The 13,576-nt window shown below is 44.6% G+C and overlaps 1 protein-coding gene across 1 annotated transcript in view; it reads right to left on the bottom strand.

Moving 5' to 3' along the window:
- Positions 1-13,576, bottom strand: part of LOC120943864 — a 242,805-nt gene that overhangs the window by 95,837 nt on the left and 133,392 nt on the right. Inside the window, exon 6 of the mRNA XM_040357459.1 lies at positions 4,125-4,240. Within this exon, the coding sequence (XP_040213393.1) occupies positions 4,125-4,240 (116 nt within the window). The remainder of the gene's footprint in view (positions 1-4,124; positions 4,241-13,576) is intronic.

Here is a 13,576-nt window from a genome sequence, read left to right as displayed (position 1 = left end):
CTCCTTTGCTATGACAGCATTTACTCTTTTGGGAAGGCTTTCCACAATATTTAAGAGTGTGTCTATAGAAATGTGTGCCCATTCAGCCAAAAGAGCTTTAGTAATTTCAAAACATGGCTAACAACCTGCTTGCAAATTCATCTCAAGGGTGTTAAAGTCAAGGCTCTGAGCAGGCTATTTGTGTTCCTCCACACCAAAGTGATTTATTATGTCTTTATGGGCCTTGCTTTATGCACAGGGGCACAGTCAAGCTGGAATACAAAAATGCTTTCCCCAGACGATTGATACAAGGTAGAAAGAGCACACTTGTATTAAATGTCTTTATATACTGTAAAAGGGATGAGCTTCGTGTTCGAGTCAAACCCCTATTCGACTCGAACATCGTTATGGGCCGTTCGCGCCAAATTCGAGTGGCGTGTCACGGCCCATAATTCACTGCGGCATCGCAGTGCATTGCTGGCTGATGATTGGCCAAGCATGCACTATGACCCGCATGCTTGGGCAATCACAGCGCGCAAAAAACGGAGAGCCATAATTGGCCAAAGCCAGGGTGGCTTTGGCCAATTATGGCTCAGGGGGTTTAGTACACGCCCCACACTATAAAAGGCCACCTGCAGGTCGGCCTTGTGTAGTGTGTTGCGGCGGTGGTTAGAGACAGAGAGAGAGTGTAATGTTTTTTAGGTAGATAGAGCAGGCAGGCTAGTCAGTTAAAGTTACAGTGTGTAGAGGATATATATGCATCCCAGGTGTTGTACATATATTTATACACTGTAAAGTTTAGCTAGATCAGCTCTTCCTAATTTACTGGCAGACAGGTGATTGTGCTAGCTGTAGTATTCTCACATGGTGTATTGCCTGTGTCCTCTGCAGTGTGCACCATAAAGCTAAGTGGTGTGTGTACTGCCTTTGTCCTCTGTAGTTTGCACCTAAAGCTACTTGGTGTGTACTGCCCGTGTCCTCTACAGTTTGCACCTAAAGCTACGTAGTGTGTACTGCCTGTGTCCTCTGCAGTGTGCACCATAAAGCTACGTGGTGTGTGTACTGCCTTTGTCCTCTGCAGTTTGCACCTAAAGCGACTTGGTGTGTACTGCCCGTGTCCTCTGCAGTTTGCACCTAAAGCTACGTGGTGTGTACTGCCTGTGTCCTCTGCAGTTTGCACCAAAAGCTACGTAGTGTGTGTACTGCCTTTGTCCTTACAAGTTTCTCACTCACTCACTCACAATCCATACCAGACCCGTATCCAAGCACGCCGCCCGGACGGTCAGCAAAGGAGTGGGGACGAGCGAGCGCCCCCCCCTCCTGAGCCGTACCAGGCTGCATGCCCTCAACATGGGGGTGTTGGGTGCTCTGGGGCAGGGGGGCGCCCTGCCCTGTGGCCCCCCACCCTAGGTGAATGAATATGGGGTAAATCATACCCCTACCCATTCACCTGAAGGAAAAGTGTAAAAGAAAATAAACACACAACACAGGGTTTTAAAATAATTTATTAGTCAGCTCCGGGGGTCTTCTCCGCTCTCCAGGGGTCTTCTCCACTCTCGGGGGGTCCTCTCCACTCTCGGGGGGTCTTCTTCCATCTTCTCCGCTGTCGCCTCGGTGGTCCCCGGTTCTTCTCCCACTTGCTCTCCGGCGCCTTCTTCGGGACTGGCCGCTGCTATCTTCTTTTTAGCTCAATTACTAGCAGCGGCGCAGCCCGCTCTTCTTTGCCGTCTTCTCCCTTCTTCTTTTCTTCAGATGTTGACGTGGCGCTTCCTCCCACAGTAATGCCGGGTACGCGGCTCGTACCAATTTATATAGGCCTCTTATGATGTCACAGTCCCATCATGCTCCGGGACCCACTTTTAGCTAGTAATTGAGCTAAAAAGAAGATAGCAGCGGCCAGCCCCGAAGAAGGCACCGGAGAGCGAGCAGGAGAAGAACCGGGGAGCACCGAGGTGACAGCGGAGAGCGGAGAAGATGGAAGAAGACCCCCCGAGAGTGGAGAAGACCCCCCGAAGAGTGGAGAAGACCCCCCGGAGAGCGGAGAAGACCCCCGGAGCTGACTATTATTAAATTATTTTAAAACCCTGTGTTGTGTATTTATTTTCTTATCAACATGGGGACAGGGTGCTTTGGGGTGGGGGGCCGCAGGGCACCCCCTGCCCCAGAGCACCCAACCCCCCATGTTGAGGGCATGCAGCCTGGTACGGCTCAGGAGGGGGGGCGCTTGCTCGTCCACACTCGTTTCCTGACCGGCCAGGCGGCGTGCTTGGATACAGGTCTGGTATGGATTGTGGGGGAACCCCCATGCCGTTTTTTCGGCGTAGGGGGTTCTCCTTACAATCCATACCAGACCTAAGGGCCTGGTATGCCCCTGGGGGGGAACCCATGCCGTTTTTTTATTTAAAATTTGGCGTGGAGTTCCCCCTCATGATTCATATCAAACGCTGCAGCTAGAATTGGCGGGAATCCAAGTTGGATCCCCGTTGCTTCTATGACGGGCTCGCTGGAATGTACTTTTCCTATTCCAGCGAGTGCGAGATGTCGGCACCATGTGGCCGAGAATCAGCGCGATGCTGTCGTGCTGGAAACACATTCTCGGAGACAGGTACTGTACAAACGACTTCTACTTGCAAACGGAAGGAGACAACAGGAAGTGAGAGGAAATCTACCCCTAGGAAGGGAAATTCTCTTTTGTAAGAGGTGTCCACTGATGCTTTATCACCAATCCTTGTTTCACAAAAAAAAACACATTTTCAAAACATCATTTGTCATTGGGACAGAAAGTGAATTGCAATCTTCTGAACAGATGCACACAGACAGCAAAACAAATGTTTACAGGGGTGATAACCCATCTCTATGTTTTCAGAAAAGCTTAAAAATAGATTTTATGGCTGGAGCTACACTTTAAAAAAGTACCAGTTCAAAATTACAAACAGATTCTACTTAACAACAAACCTACAGTGCCTGTCTTGTTTGCACCGCCTGTATAATGCTGTTCAAAGTATATAGGGCCAAAGGGGATTGTAAGGACCTGGGGGGAGTGGGGGGAAACCCATGCAATTTTTCTCCATTTTTATCCATATTGCCGCAAGCAGCTTTAAATTACTTTTTTCTTAGCAATCTCATTTTGTGCAGAGACAGTTCTAAACACATGCCTCCTCACATGCAAACTATAGACACCCAGCAGGTACAATATTTAAAGGAATTTTTCAATTTTTTTTTTCACTTTAAGCATCATTAAAATCACTGCTCCAGAAAAAAACGACTGTTTTTAAAACATTCCATTGATACATGTTCCCTGGGGCGAACGTTAGGTCTGTTCGAAGGTTCTGGTGCGAACCGAACGGGGGGGTGTTGGCTCATCCCTATACTGTGACAATAACCATACCATTCATGGGAAACCCTCAAACTATGTAAAGAATATGGGCATTCACATAACTATGAAAATAAATGTAGATGTGATGGTCAGGAGCCCACAAACTTTTGACCATACAGTGTGTCTGTATTTTTCTGTGAAGCTTACAGTTAAATGCCACTAGCATCATCAACCAATATCCCAGACCAGGTTAATTACCTTCATCACTGTTATACTGCCTATTAAAGTGGATGTAAACCCAATTCATGAAATTTGAGCTGGGCACATATATCTGCAGTATTTTGTTATCTCTTTCTAAAGAGATAAGTCCCTTAGCTCTCTCCTGAACTGTTCCTCTGTTATCAGCCTGATAACTCCTGACAAATTCTCTGACACAATAGATAACATTTCTGTCAGGGGAGGTTGCTAAATAGATTAACAGGGAGCTGGCCCTATTAAAAAACACCTCTGAGGGTCTCTGCCTATGATGAGAGTGGGTGTGTGCCTTTCCTCCAAACAGCAATGTTAGCTATCTTGGCTGTATGCCCAGACATCACTCTCTGTGCTAAACAAGAATAGAAAATCTCCTAACACAATTTGAACTTTCTAAACAGTATATACTTATGAGGACAGCAGATATACATGTAAAACCTATGTAGGGAGATTTGGTTCATCCCTGTGTATCATCTGAGGCTGTTCACTTCACTGGGTGTATGAAGGGTTTACATCCACTTTATATAAATATTCTATTGCTAGTTATATTTAATTATCAATAGAATTGACAACTTACATTGCCAGCATTTCTAGAAATTCATAGAGCTGAACTCTTCCATTCTCCACATAAGTTGGTTCTTTTTGCCTCAGATACATAGACAACTTCTGTGGGGACACGACAAATCCACACATCTGCATTAAAACAGACACATTAGGAGTTATTTTTTTTAGAGATCTGAGCCCAAATACACTGCCAGTTTAGAAAATAGAAGATGATATGTATTGTGAAAAGCTCTTTCATTTTTGTATTGAAAGTAAATATTACATAATTCTAAAAACAAGTGCAAAAGAATACTTTAGCAGTTGATAATTTTTTTACTTTGTATTTTTTTTATATATAGATTTTTATTTACGTACAAAAGGACAAAACCTGGATCACCTAGATCTCCTATACCAAAATATTAATAGAGGTTCAGAGAAGCATTCCTTTCCAATATTTTGTAGATCCGTATAGTTATGTCTTGCCACCTATTCAGACACAACATTTATACTTAGGTGACCATTACCAAATCGGTAATCGGTAAAAGCACAACAAACCAGACATTAGAAACAAACAAAATAACAACAAAAAAAGGAGGGAAAACATGAACAACCAAGTATATTAATTTCTCCAACAGTCCATCTGGGGAACTGCCTCCTCAAACCAGATAATCAGATGATCATAAAATAAAAAACCGATTGTAAGAAAAAACTATTTATAAAAAAGATGCCAGAGCCCAAAATAGCATTCATGTATATTTCCGTTAGTTCCTTCATTCTCCTTACTTGATTCAGCTCAATTATCCACTCTTTAATTGTAGGAGCAACATCTGTATTCCAGTGTCTAGGTATGATTATTCTCAATTCAGAGAGGAGAAAGCGAAGCAGCCCCTTTTTGGTCTCTCCCTTAGAACCCGGATATATAGACAATAAGGCATTTTCCAGAGATTTCTGATCTTGCATGTGCAGCGTCCCACTCAGGACATGTGGGAACTGCAAAAGTATTACTTCTTTGTCATTGCTATATTGCATGTCATTTTGCATTGTATACCTGTGGTATCCCTGTTCATAGGCTGGTCAGGTGTGCTTCTTACTTCCCACCACAAGATGGGGATAGCACCACTCTGGGAAATCTATCCCAGCTCAGGCTTATCTGTGGTCAGTTGTTCAGTACAGGAAGCAGTGTGGAGAGAGAAAGGAGAATGTGAAGGTGAGAGAAGGTCAGTCCAGAGAAGGGACACATTTAAACTGCTAAAATCAAAGGATAAAAGCCATTAATCGGCAGAAAAGACCTTTGAGTATAAAGGTGAAGGATTTATTAGCCTCCGGCAACCTCACCCATGTCACTGGATTCAAAAAGGACCAGACACAAGTAAGCATTATTACTGAACCACAGCCTGAGTCCAGGCCTACTAAAGCCTATTAGCAGTGGATCAGCAGAATTCCTCTTTTTACCCAGAGACTGTATTCTAACTGGATGTTTGTACTGCAACCAAAACCAGACACAGTAAAAGTTGTGAGTTGTATTCTGCCACTGTCTACCTCATTCTTTAACATTGTTACTACAACTGGTTGTACCACCATTAACGGTACTGGCGTCACGACAAATATCATCAAGGGACCCAGCCGCCACAAGCACTCTAAACACCCCTGTCATCACGGGCACCTCAACCACCATCTTGGCTGGCGTTTCCCTATCGCAGAGCGTGCCCCGGAGGATTTCGTGCTGTCTTCCCTTTCACTGTGCGACCGGCCCAGGGAGGCTTTCTGCTAACCGTGAGTAAACCGATGAACTGTATTATTGCTGTCTCTCATCGGCCCACCGTGCACCTCACGTGTTCCCCTGCGGTTCTGGCTCGTCGCATAAGAAAAATTGGCGTCACGAACAGGATATTTTACCCCTGTGCCTTATCTAAAAGACTGTCGCATCAGAATAAGCCCCTTTGCTTTATTGAGAGACTATTTACTTATTGCATGCTGTGTGGGGCCACAGAACTGTTTAAACTGTTTAAAAATTGCATGGAAGCGTTATCCCAGTTATCAGCATAAAAATCGCAGCATCCAATTTGTGTGTTAACAAAACTGCATGCAGTATTTGAATTGACTATTTCCATTCACTTAAAATGGCTGCCAGAGACCTTCTTGTTCAAAAATTCCTACGCCATCACTGTGGATAAGTTAGTGACACCCCCTGAAGAGCGGGAAAGTTTGGTGCCACCTATTTATGCAAAATTGTCCGGCCAGCCCGCCTTACCTTTGCTGTGTCAATCCTGGGAGGAAAGTGTGACAAACGCACGCCCCAGAAGTCGCGAGACTTTGCATGCGAGCAAAAGGAGAGAAAATAATCGCATTGCTTGCCGTCCGAGCAGTAATCGCAGCCTGTCAGGTGCCTCTACTAACTATAAGGAGCACTGATAGCTGGAACTCTGCCAGAGACCCAAAATCAACATTGCTGCAGCATTGTATTCAGCCGGCATTAAATTCTTAAAGGGCCATACACCCGCAAGACAGCGGTTGCCCATAGCAACAACGCACAAAAAGTGTCTAAAAACGCATTTGACTTACCTAACTAGAACTCACCTGCTGTTACCATGTCTGTGCAAGGAGATGACGTGCAGCCCGACCTCAGAGGACCCCCTGCATCAGCCGCAGTCGGTCCCAATGCAATACCAACCGCTGCAGCACCAAGTTTAATGCCTTTAACCATGCCTTATTATTTTGGGGCCCCCTGGTTCCCACGATATTCTGGGGAAATTCATACTTTAAGGGACTTTAAAGAAAACATTCTGGCTATGTTCAGATTGTACCCTGTATCCTCAGAGCAACAGATGGAGATTCTTCTTGCGCAATTGGAAGGAGCTGCGCTCAGAGAAGTGAAATCTTGGCCGAGCTCAGAGAGAAAGACCATGGAGCAGATTTTTCAACGTCTCTACACCACCTTTGAACCCAGAACCGTGTCAGAGGTCAAGATGAGGTTCTTCAGCAAGAGACAGCAATCTGGTGAGTCACTCAGAGACTTTGCATTATCTTTGCAGGAAGCCCTTAGAGCTGTTGTCCAAATAGACCCCCGTGAGGCAGAAAATCAGGACAAAACCCTAAAAGAACAATTTATTGAAGGCGTCCATACAGACAATCTAAAGAGCCAACTAAGAATGTTAGCCGCCCAACATCCAAGCGCTACCTTCTTAGATTTTAAAGAACTAGCTATCAGCATCCTGGGAAAAAGCCCACCAACAGAACCTGTTAGATCTGTTGACGTGCCTGTATCACAGCTGGTTACCCCTGTAAAGTCTTTACCTATAGTCAGTCAGGCAACCCAAGCTCCAGTTCCTGACGCAGTTGCTGCCTTGACGGAGCAAGTCCGTTTTCTGACTAAAAGTCTGGAGAAAGTCCACCAAAAATTGGAACAATGGGAGAAACCATTAATGCTAGAGGATGAGAAACCTGTGTCCAGAAGACTCTTCCCCTCTAATTCTAGAGAGACTTATTCCAGAAATTCTGGCGGACGCCCCCCTGACCACACTAGTACCCCTAAGCGGCCTATCTGCACGTACTGTCACAAACCAGGCCATACATGCTGGCAGTTAAACGGGAAACCCCCGAGGCCAAGGACCACCCCTCGGGAGGTAAACCAATAGGTCCAGAAGATCCCCACTGGATGCCAAGATACGTTGGATCCCGTCCTGAAGTGGCACTTCAAATAAATGGAGTTCCTTTTGTTGCCCTAGTTGACACCGGATCCCAAGTCACCACCATCCAACAAGCAGCCTTTGAAAAATACTGGGATCAAAATCAGCTTACCCAGCCTCCAGAATCCTGGCTGAGTCTCATAGCCAGTAACGGCAAACCCATACCAGTCCATGGTTATTGGGAACCTACCATTCAAGTAGGAGGAACTACACTACCTCGACAAGGCCTTATTGTGGTACAAGTCAGAGACAATAACCCTAACCCTCCAATAGTCCTAGGAATGAATGTCCTCAGGAACTGTTATGTTGAGATGCTAGAAGCCTTGCACCAGTTAGTGCCTACTGCCCCTCCTGATTCTAAGAAGGTGATCCAACAAACCATCCGTGTACTAAATGCGCAACAGAGATTCACCAACGAAAAAGGAGAAATTTGCTGTGCCCGCATCCGGGATAAGCAACCTGTGATCCTCAAACCCAACACCGAAACTCTCTTGTGGTGCCGAGCTGTAGTCGGAATCCAAGGTCAAGACTACCAAGCCCTGGGAGAGCCTGTTGTTTTGGAAGACTATCCTCTAGTTAGAGCTGCAAGGAGCCTAGTAACCGTCTCTGAAGGTAAAGTGCCTATACGACTCCTAAACTTGAGTGATAGCAGTGTAACACTATCAAAACACCTTCCTATTGCACAGCTAATCCAAGTCACTTTTCAAGATGTCATCAGTGTGGCTACAGCTACCACAGAGCAAATTCCCAAGAGACAGAACCCCCAGGACCAAAATGTAAACACATCCTGGTGGAAAGAACTTCATGTGGGAGATGCTTCCACACCAGCAAACCAAATGGAGGGAGTACTAAAAATTGTGAAGGAGCTTCACCTTGCCTTCAGTAAGCATTCCACCGACTATGGAGAAGTGGATATCATCAAGCACTCCATTCCTACAGGTTCACACCCACCGATCAAGGAAAGATATCGGCCTATACCACCAACTATGTACCAATCTGTAAAGCAAATGATCCAAGAGATGAAGGACTCCAATGTCATTAGAGACAGCCATAGTCCATCGGCTGCACCTCTAGTCCTTGTCCGTAAAAAGGATGGTAACATCAGATTCTGCGTGGATTACAGAAAAATTAACCAAATCACCCACAAGGATGCTTACCCTTTACCACGCATAGAGGAATCTTTGACAGCTTTAGGATCTTCAGCCTACTTCTCTACCCTTGATTTAACCAGTGGATACTGGCAAGTACCCATGGCACCTGAAGATCGTGAGAAGACTGCATTTACCACCCCGATGGGCCTATTTGAGTTCAACCGCATGCCTTTTGGACTTTGCAATGCGCCCGGAACCTTTCAAAGATTAATGGAGCATTTTTTAGGACACAAAAATTTTGAAACTGTCCTGTTGTACTTAGATGATGTCATCATCTACTCCAAATCGTATGAAGATCACTTGAAACATTTGGCTGAAGTTTTTCAAATCCTCATTAAACATGGACTCAAAGTCAAACCATCTAAGTGCTATCTACTGAAGACAGAAGTCAAATACTTAGGGCATATTGTAAGCTCTGAAGGTGTTAAACCGGATCCAGAGAAGATAGCCGCAGTCCGGAATTGGCCTACTCCTACTACAGTGAAAGAAGTGAGGAGCTTTCTCAGTTTCGCAGGATACTACAGACGCTTTATTCCTCACTTTGCCCAAATTGCGGGGCCAATATTAGAACTTCTGAGAGGACATCCTAAGAGGTACCAAAAGTCTCCAATACCAGTCGAATGGAACACAGAAAGAGAAATTGCCTTCCAGCTCCTAAAGAAGAAGTTAACAGAACCACCAATCCTAGGCTATCCAGATTACCAGAAGCCATTTCATCTTTACACAGATGCTAGTAAGAAAGGTCTGGGAGCTGTCCTATCGCAGGTACAGGAAGGAAAAGAAAGAGTTATTTCCTACGCTAGTAGATCTCTTAAAGGTACTGAAAGAAACAACCAAAACTATAGTTCCTTCAAATTGGAATTCCTCGCACTCGTGTGGGCTGTTACAGAAAAATTTAAAGATTACCTTGCCGCAACACCATTTGTGGCCTTCACAGATAACAACCCGCTAGCACATCTGAATACCGCCAAGTTGGGAGCATTGGAACAAAGATGGGCCTCCCGCCTAGCTAACTACGATTTCACCATAAAATACAGAACAGGAAAAGCAAATGAAAATGCGGATGCATTATCCCGTCTGCCTACCCAAGAAGACCCTACTACACAGGAAGATGTTTGGGAAGAGGTAGAAATGCCAGCTTTTTACAAAAATTTTGCCCAACAAGACATAATCACCATCAAAGGAAGAAAAGTCCTTAATCTTCAACAACAAGTGGATCCAAGATCCCAAGTGGACAAAGAAAGGTGGATCAAGCTGCAAAATGAAAGCAGAGTGTTGGGAGAACTGCAAGATTTCTTCACCAGCGGAAGAACCCCTGAAAGAATTCGCAGAAGAAATGCTGATCCAGAATTGTCAAAACTTTGGAGACACAGAAAACATCTCTTCCTACAGAAGGGCCTACTATTAAGAAGAACTTTAGACCCAATTACCTCGGATTGTCTATACCAAATCTTAATACCACGCCGAGATGCAAGAATCATTCTTGAGATGTATCATGATCAATCGGGACACTTTGGCGTGCAGAAGACAGAAGCCACCATCCGTAGAAGATTCTACTGGATTGGGATGAGAGGAGACATTGAAAAGTGGTGTCGAGAATGTTCCACCTGTGCTGTTGGAAGAAATGAAAAACATGACCAAAAAGCACCCTTACATCCCATTGTAAGCCAAACACCGCTAGAAATAGTTGCGATTGACCATGTGAAGCTGGAACCAAGTCGCTCAGGTTACACATACGCCATGACCATCATTGATCATTATACCAAATTTGTTGTAGCCGTACCTGTCAAGGACCTGACTGCTAAAACAACTGCAGATGCCTTCTGGAAACATTTCCTATTGCCATATGGATGCCCAGAAAGAATCCTTACAGATCAGGGATCTGCCTTTGAGTCGCAACTCTTCAAAGAACTGTGTACACTTCACAATTGCCAGAAAATCAGGACCACAGCCTACCACCCTCAAGGGAATGGACTTTGCGAGAAAATGAACCAAACTTTAATTGAGATGTTAAGAGCAGTACCTCTTGCTACAAGAAGTGATTGGCCTACTCTATTTCCTCAATTGATGTACACCTACAATAACACCATTCACTGTTCTACTGGGTATACACCTTACTATCTCATGTTTGGCCGACAAGGTAAACTACCTGCTGACCATACTTTGGGCGTACAAGTGCCTGATGCAATCAACCCTCTACCAAAGACTGATTGGGTGAGTGAGCACCAAAGACGTCTAATTGATGCACAAGAAATTGTTCAACATCGCATGGAACGTGCTCATGAAAAGCAACAAAGAGATTATAACCAATCTGCCAAAGCAGAACCTCTCAAAATTGATGACCGTGTATGGTTAAAAAACAACCATCGCACCAGCAAGTTAGATAGCAAATGGGAGAGAGAACCTTACACCATTACAGCTATTCTCAATCCAGAGACTGATACTTACGAGATCACTAAAGAAAACAAATCACGTGTAGTACATCGCAATCGCCTTAAGTTATGTCTCAAGGAAAGTACTCAAGAAGAACCTCTTCAAGAAGAAGCTATCCAAGAGGAAACACAATCCATAGAACCAGAGCCTACAAAATCATCTGATTCAGAGAATCCACTACAGTCTTTTGGAAAAGCCTTATTAGACTCTGATCCTTTACAATGGTTCCTTACACCATGGCTCAATATCTTAGTGCCTGCCAAGACCAATACAACCGCACTTCAACCAGAGGAGCTATCTCAAGAAGTGTCTACTACAGCTCAAGAGACACCTAGTTCCCTTGAAACAAGGCCTGTAGAAACTCAGCCACTAAGAAGATCGGACAGAACTACAAGAGGACGACCACCTGTCCGTTTGGAGGATTACCTGCACCAGCAGCCGAGAAGTCGACTACCAACTCTGTCATCTCATCGTTGAGAGCATCCTTACATCGTCTGAAGTTACAGAGTGAGAAGAAGACTTACTTGGGATATTATGTTTATTTCCTTTAAAGGACTTTTCAAAAGGACTACATACCTACTGTTTTGCAACGTTCAAGCCTGCACCCGGAGATAGACTTTCACGTACCTGAGCCTCTGTGATATTCATCTGTTGACATTTTCCTGTGCCCAGGGAACGGACTCATACCCTGTGAGCCTCCTGAGATGTTATTTTTGTTTTGTTTTTCTTTTTCCATCTCATCGTGGACTATTCTGGTTTTGCCATACATACCAGTCTTCAGAGGAAAAACTACACCCCTTTTTGTCACATTTCGTTGTTGCCTGAGATATGTTTGCCTAACCCATTTTACTTGCAGATACAAGAAGTACAAGAATGGGGTTATATTGTTATTTCCTATGCATGCATGCTTTTCCATTTCTCTTATATCTTACAGGAAGACACAACATCGAGTCAAAAGTGTGCCGAGGTCGACACACGTTTTACCATGGGGGTATGCAGCGTCCCACTCAGGACATGTGGGAACTGCAAAAGTATTACTTCTTTGTCATTGCTATATTGCATGTCATTTTGCATTGTATACCTGTGGTATCCCTGTTCATAGGCTGGTCAGGTGTGCTTCTTACTTCCCACCACAAGATGGGGATAGCACCACTCTGGGAAATCTATCCCAGCTCAGGCTTATCTGTGGTCAGTTGTTCAGTACAGGAAGCAGTGTGGAGAGAGAAAGGAGAATGTGAAGGTGAGAGAAGGTCAGTCCAGAGAAGGGACACATTTAAACTGCTAAAATCAAAGGATAAAAGCCATTAATCGGCAGCAAAGACCTTTGAGTATAAAGGTGAAGGATTTATTAGCCTCCGGCAACCTCACCCATGTCACTGGATTCAAAAAGGACCAGACACAAGTAAGCATTATTACTGAACCACAGCCTGAGTCCAGGCCTACTAAAGCCTATTAGCAGTGGATCAGCAGAATTCCTCTTTTTACCCAGAGACTGTATTCTAACTGGATGTTTGTACTGCAACCAAAACCAGACACAGTAAAAGTTGTGAGTTGTATTCTGCCACTGTCTACCTCATTCTTTAACATTGTTACTACAACTGGTTGTACCACCATTAACGGTACTGGCGTCACGACAAATATCATCAAGGGACCCAGCCGCCACAAGCACTCTAAACACCCCTGTCATCACGGGCACCTCAACCACCATCTTGGCTGGCGTTTCCCTATCGCAGAGCGTGCCCCGGAGGATTTCGTGCTGTCTTCCCTTTCACTGTGCGACTGGCCCAGGGAGGCTTTCTGCTAACCGTGAGTAAACCGATGAACTGTATTATTGCTGTCTCTCATCGGCCCACCATGCACCTCACGTGTTCCCCTGCGGTTCTGGCTCGTCGCACATGCCAGTGACAAGAACAAATTTGGAAGATAGTCTTTTAATGTAATATAATCCGGGGACATGTCCACCATATGTGGATCATTGTGCCTTTATCCCCCCACAGCGCCAACACTTTTCGGGAATGTTTGATGATATTCTATGAAGCTTCACAGGGCATCTATACCACCTAGTTAATATTTTATAATTATTTTCTTGTGTATATGTTGAAAAACTAGATTTAAAGGTTAGAAAAAAATACTTTTTTTTAAACTTCTGTGGTGATACTATGACCCAATTCCCTCTCCGGATCTCTAATGTAATATGGCTGATTAGGGAATGCATG

The sequence above is a fragment of the Rana temporaria genome, chromosome 6 (assembly GCF_905171775.1).
Source record: "Rana temporaria chromosome 6, aRanTem1.1, whole genome shotgun sequence".
Lineage (NCBI taxonomy): Eukaryota > Metazoa > Chordata > Amphibia > Anura > Ranidae > Rana > Rana temporaria.
This window is presented reverse-complemented; position numbering and strand designations above follow the sequence as displayed.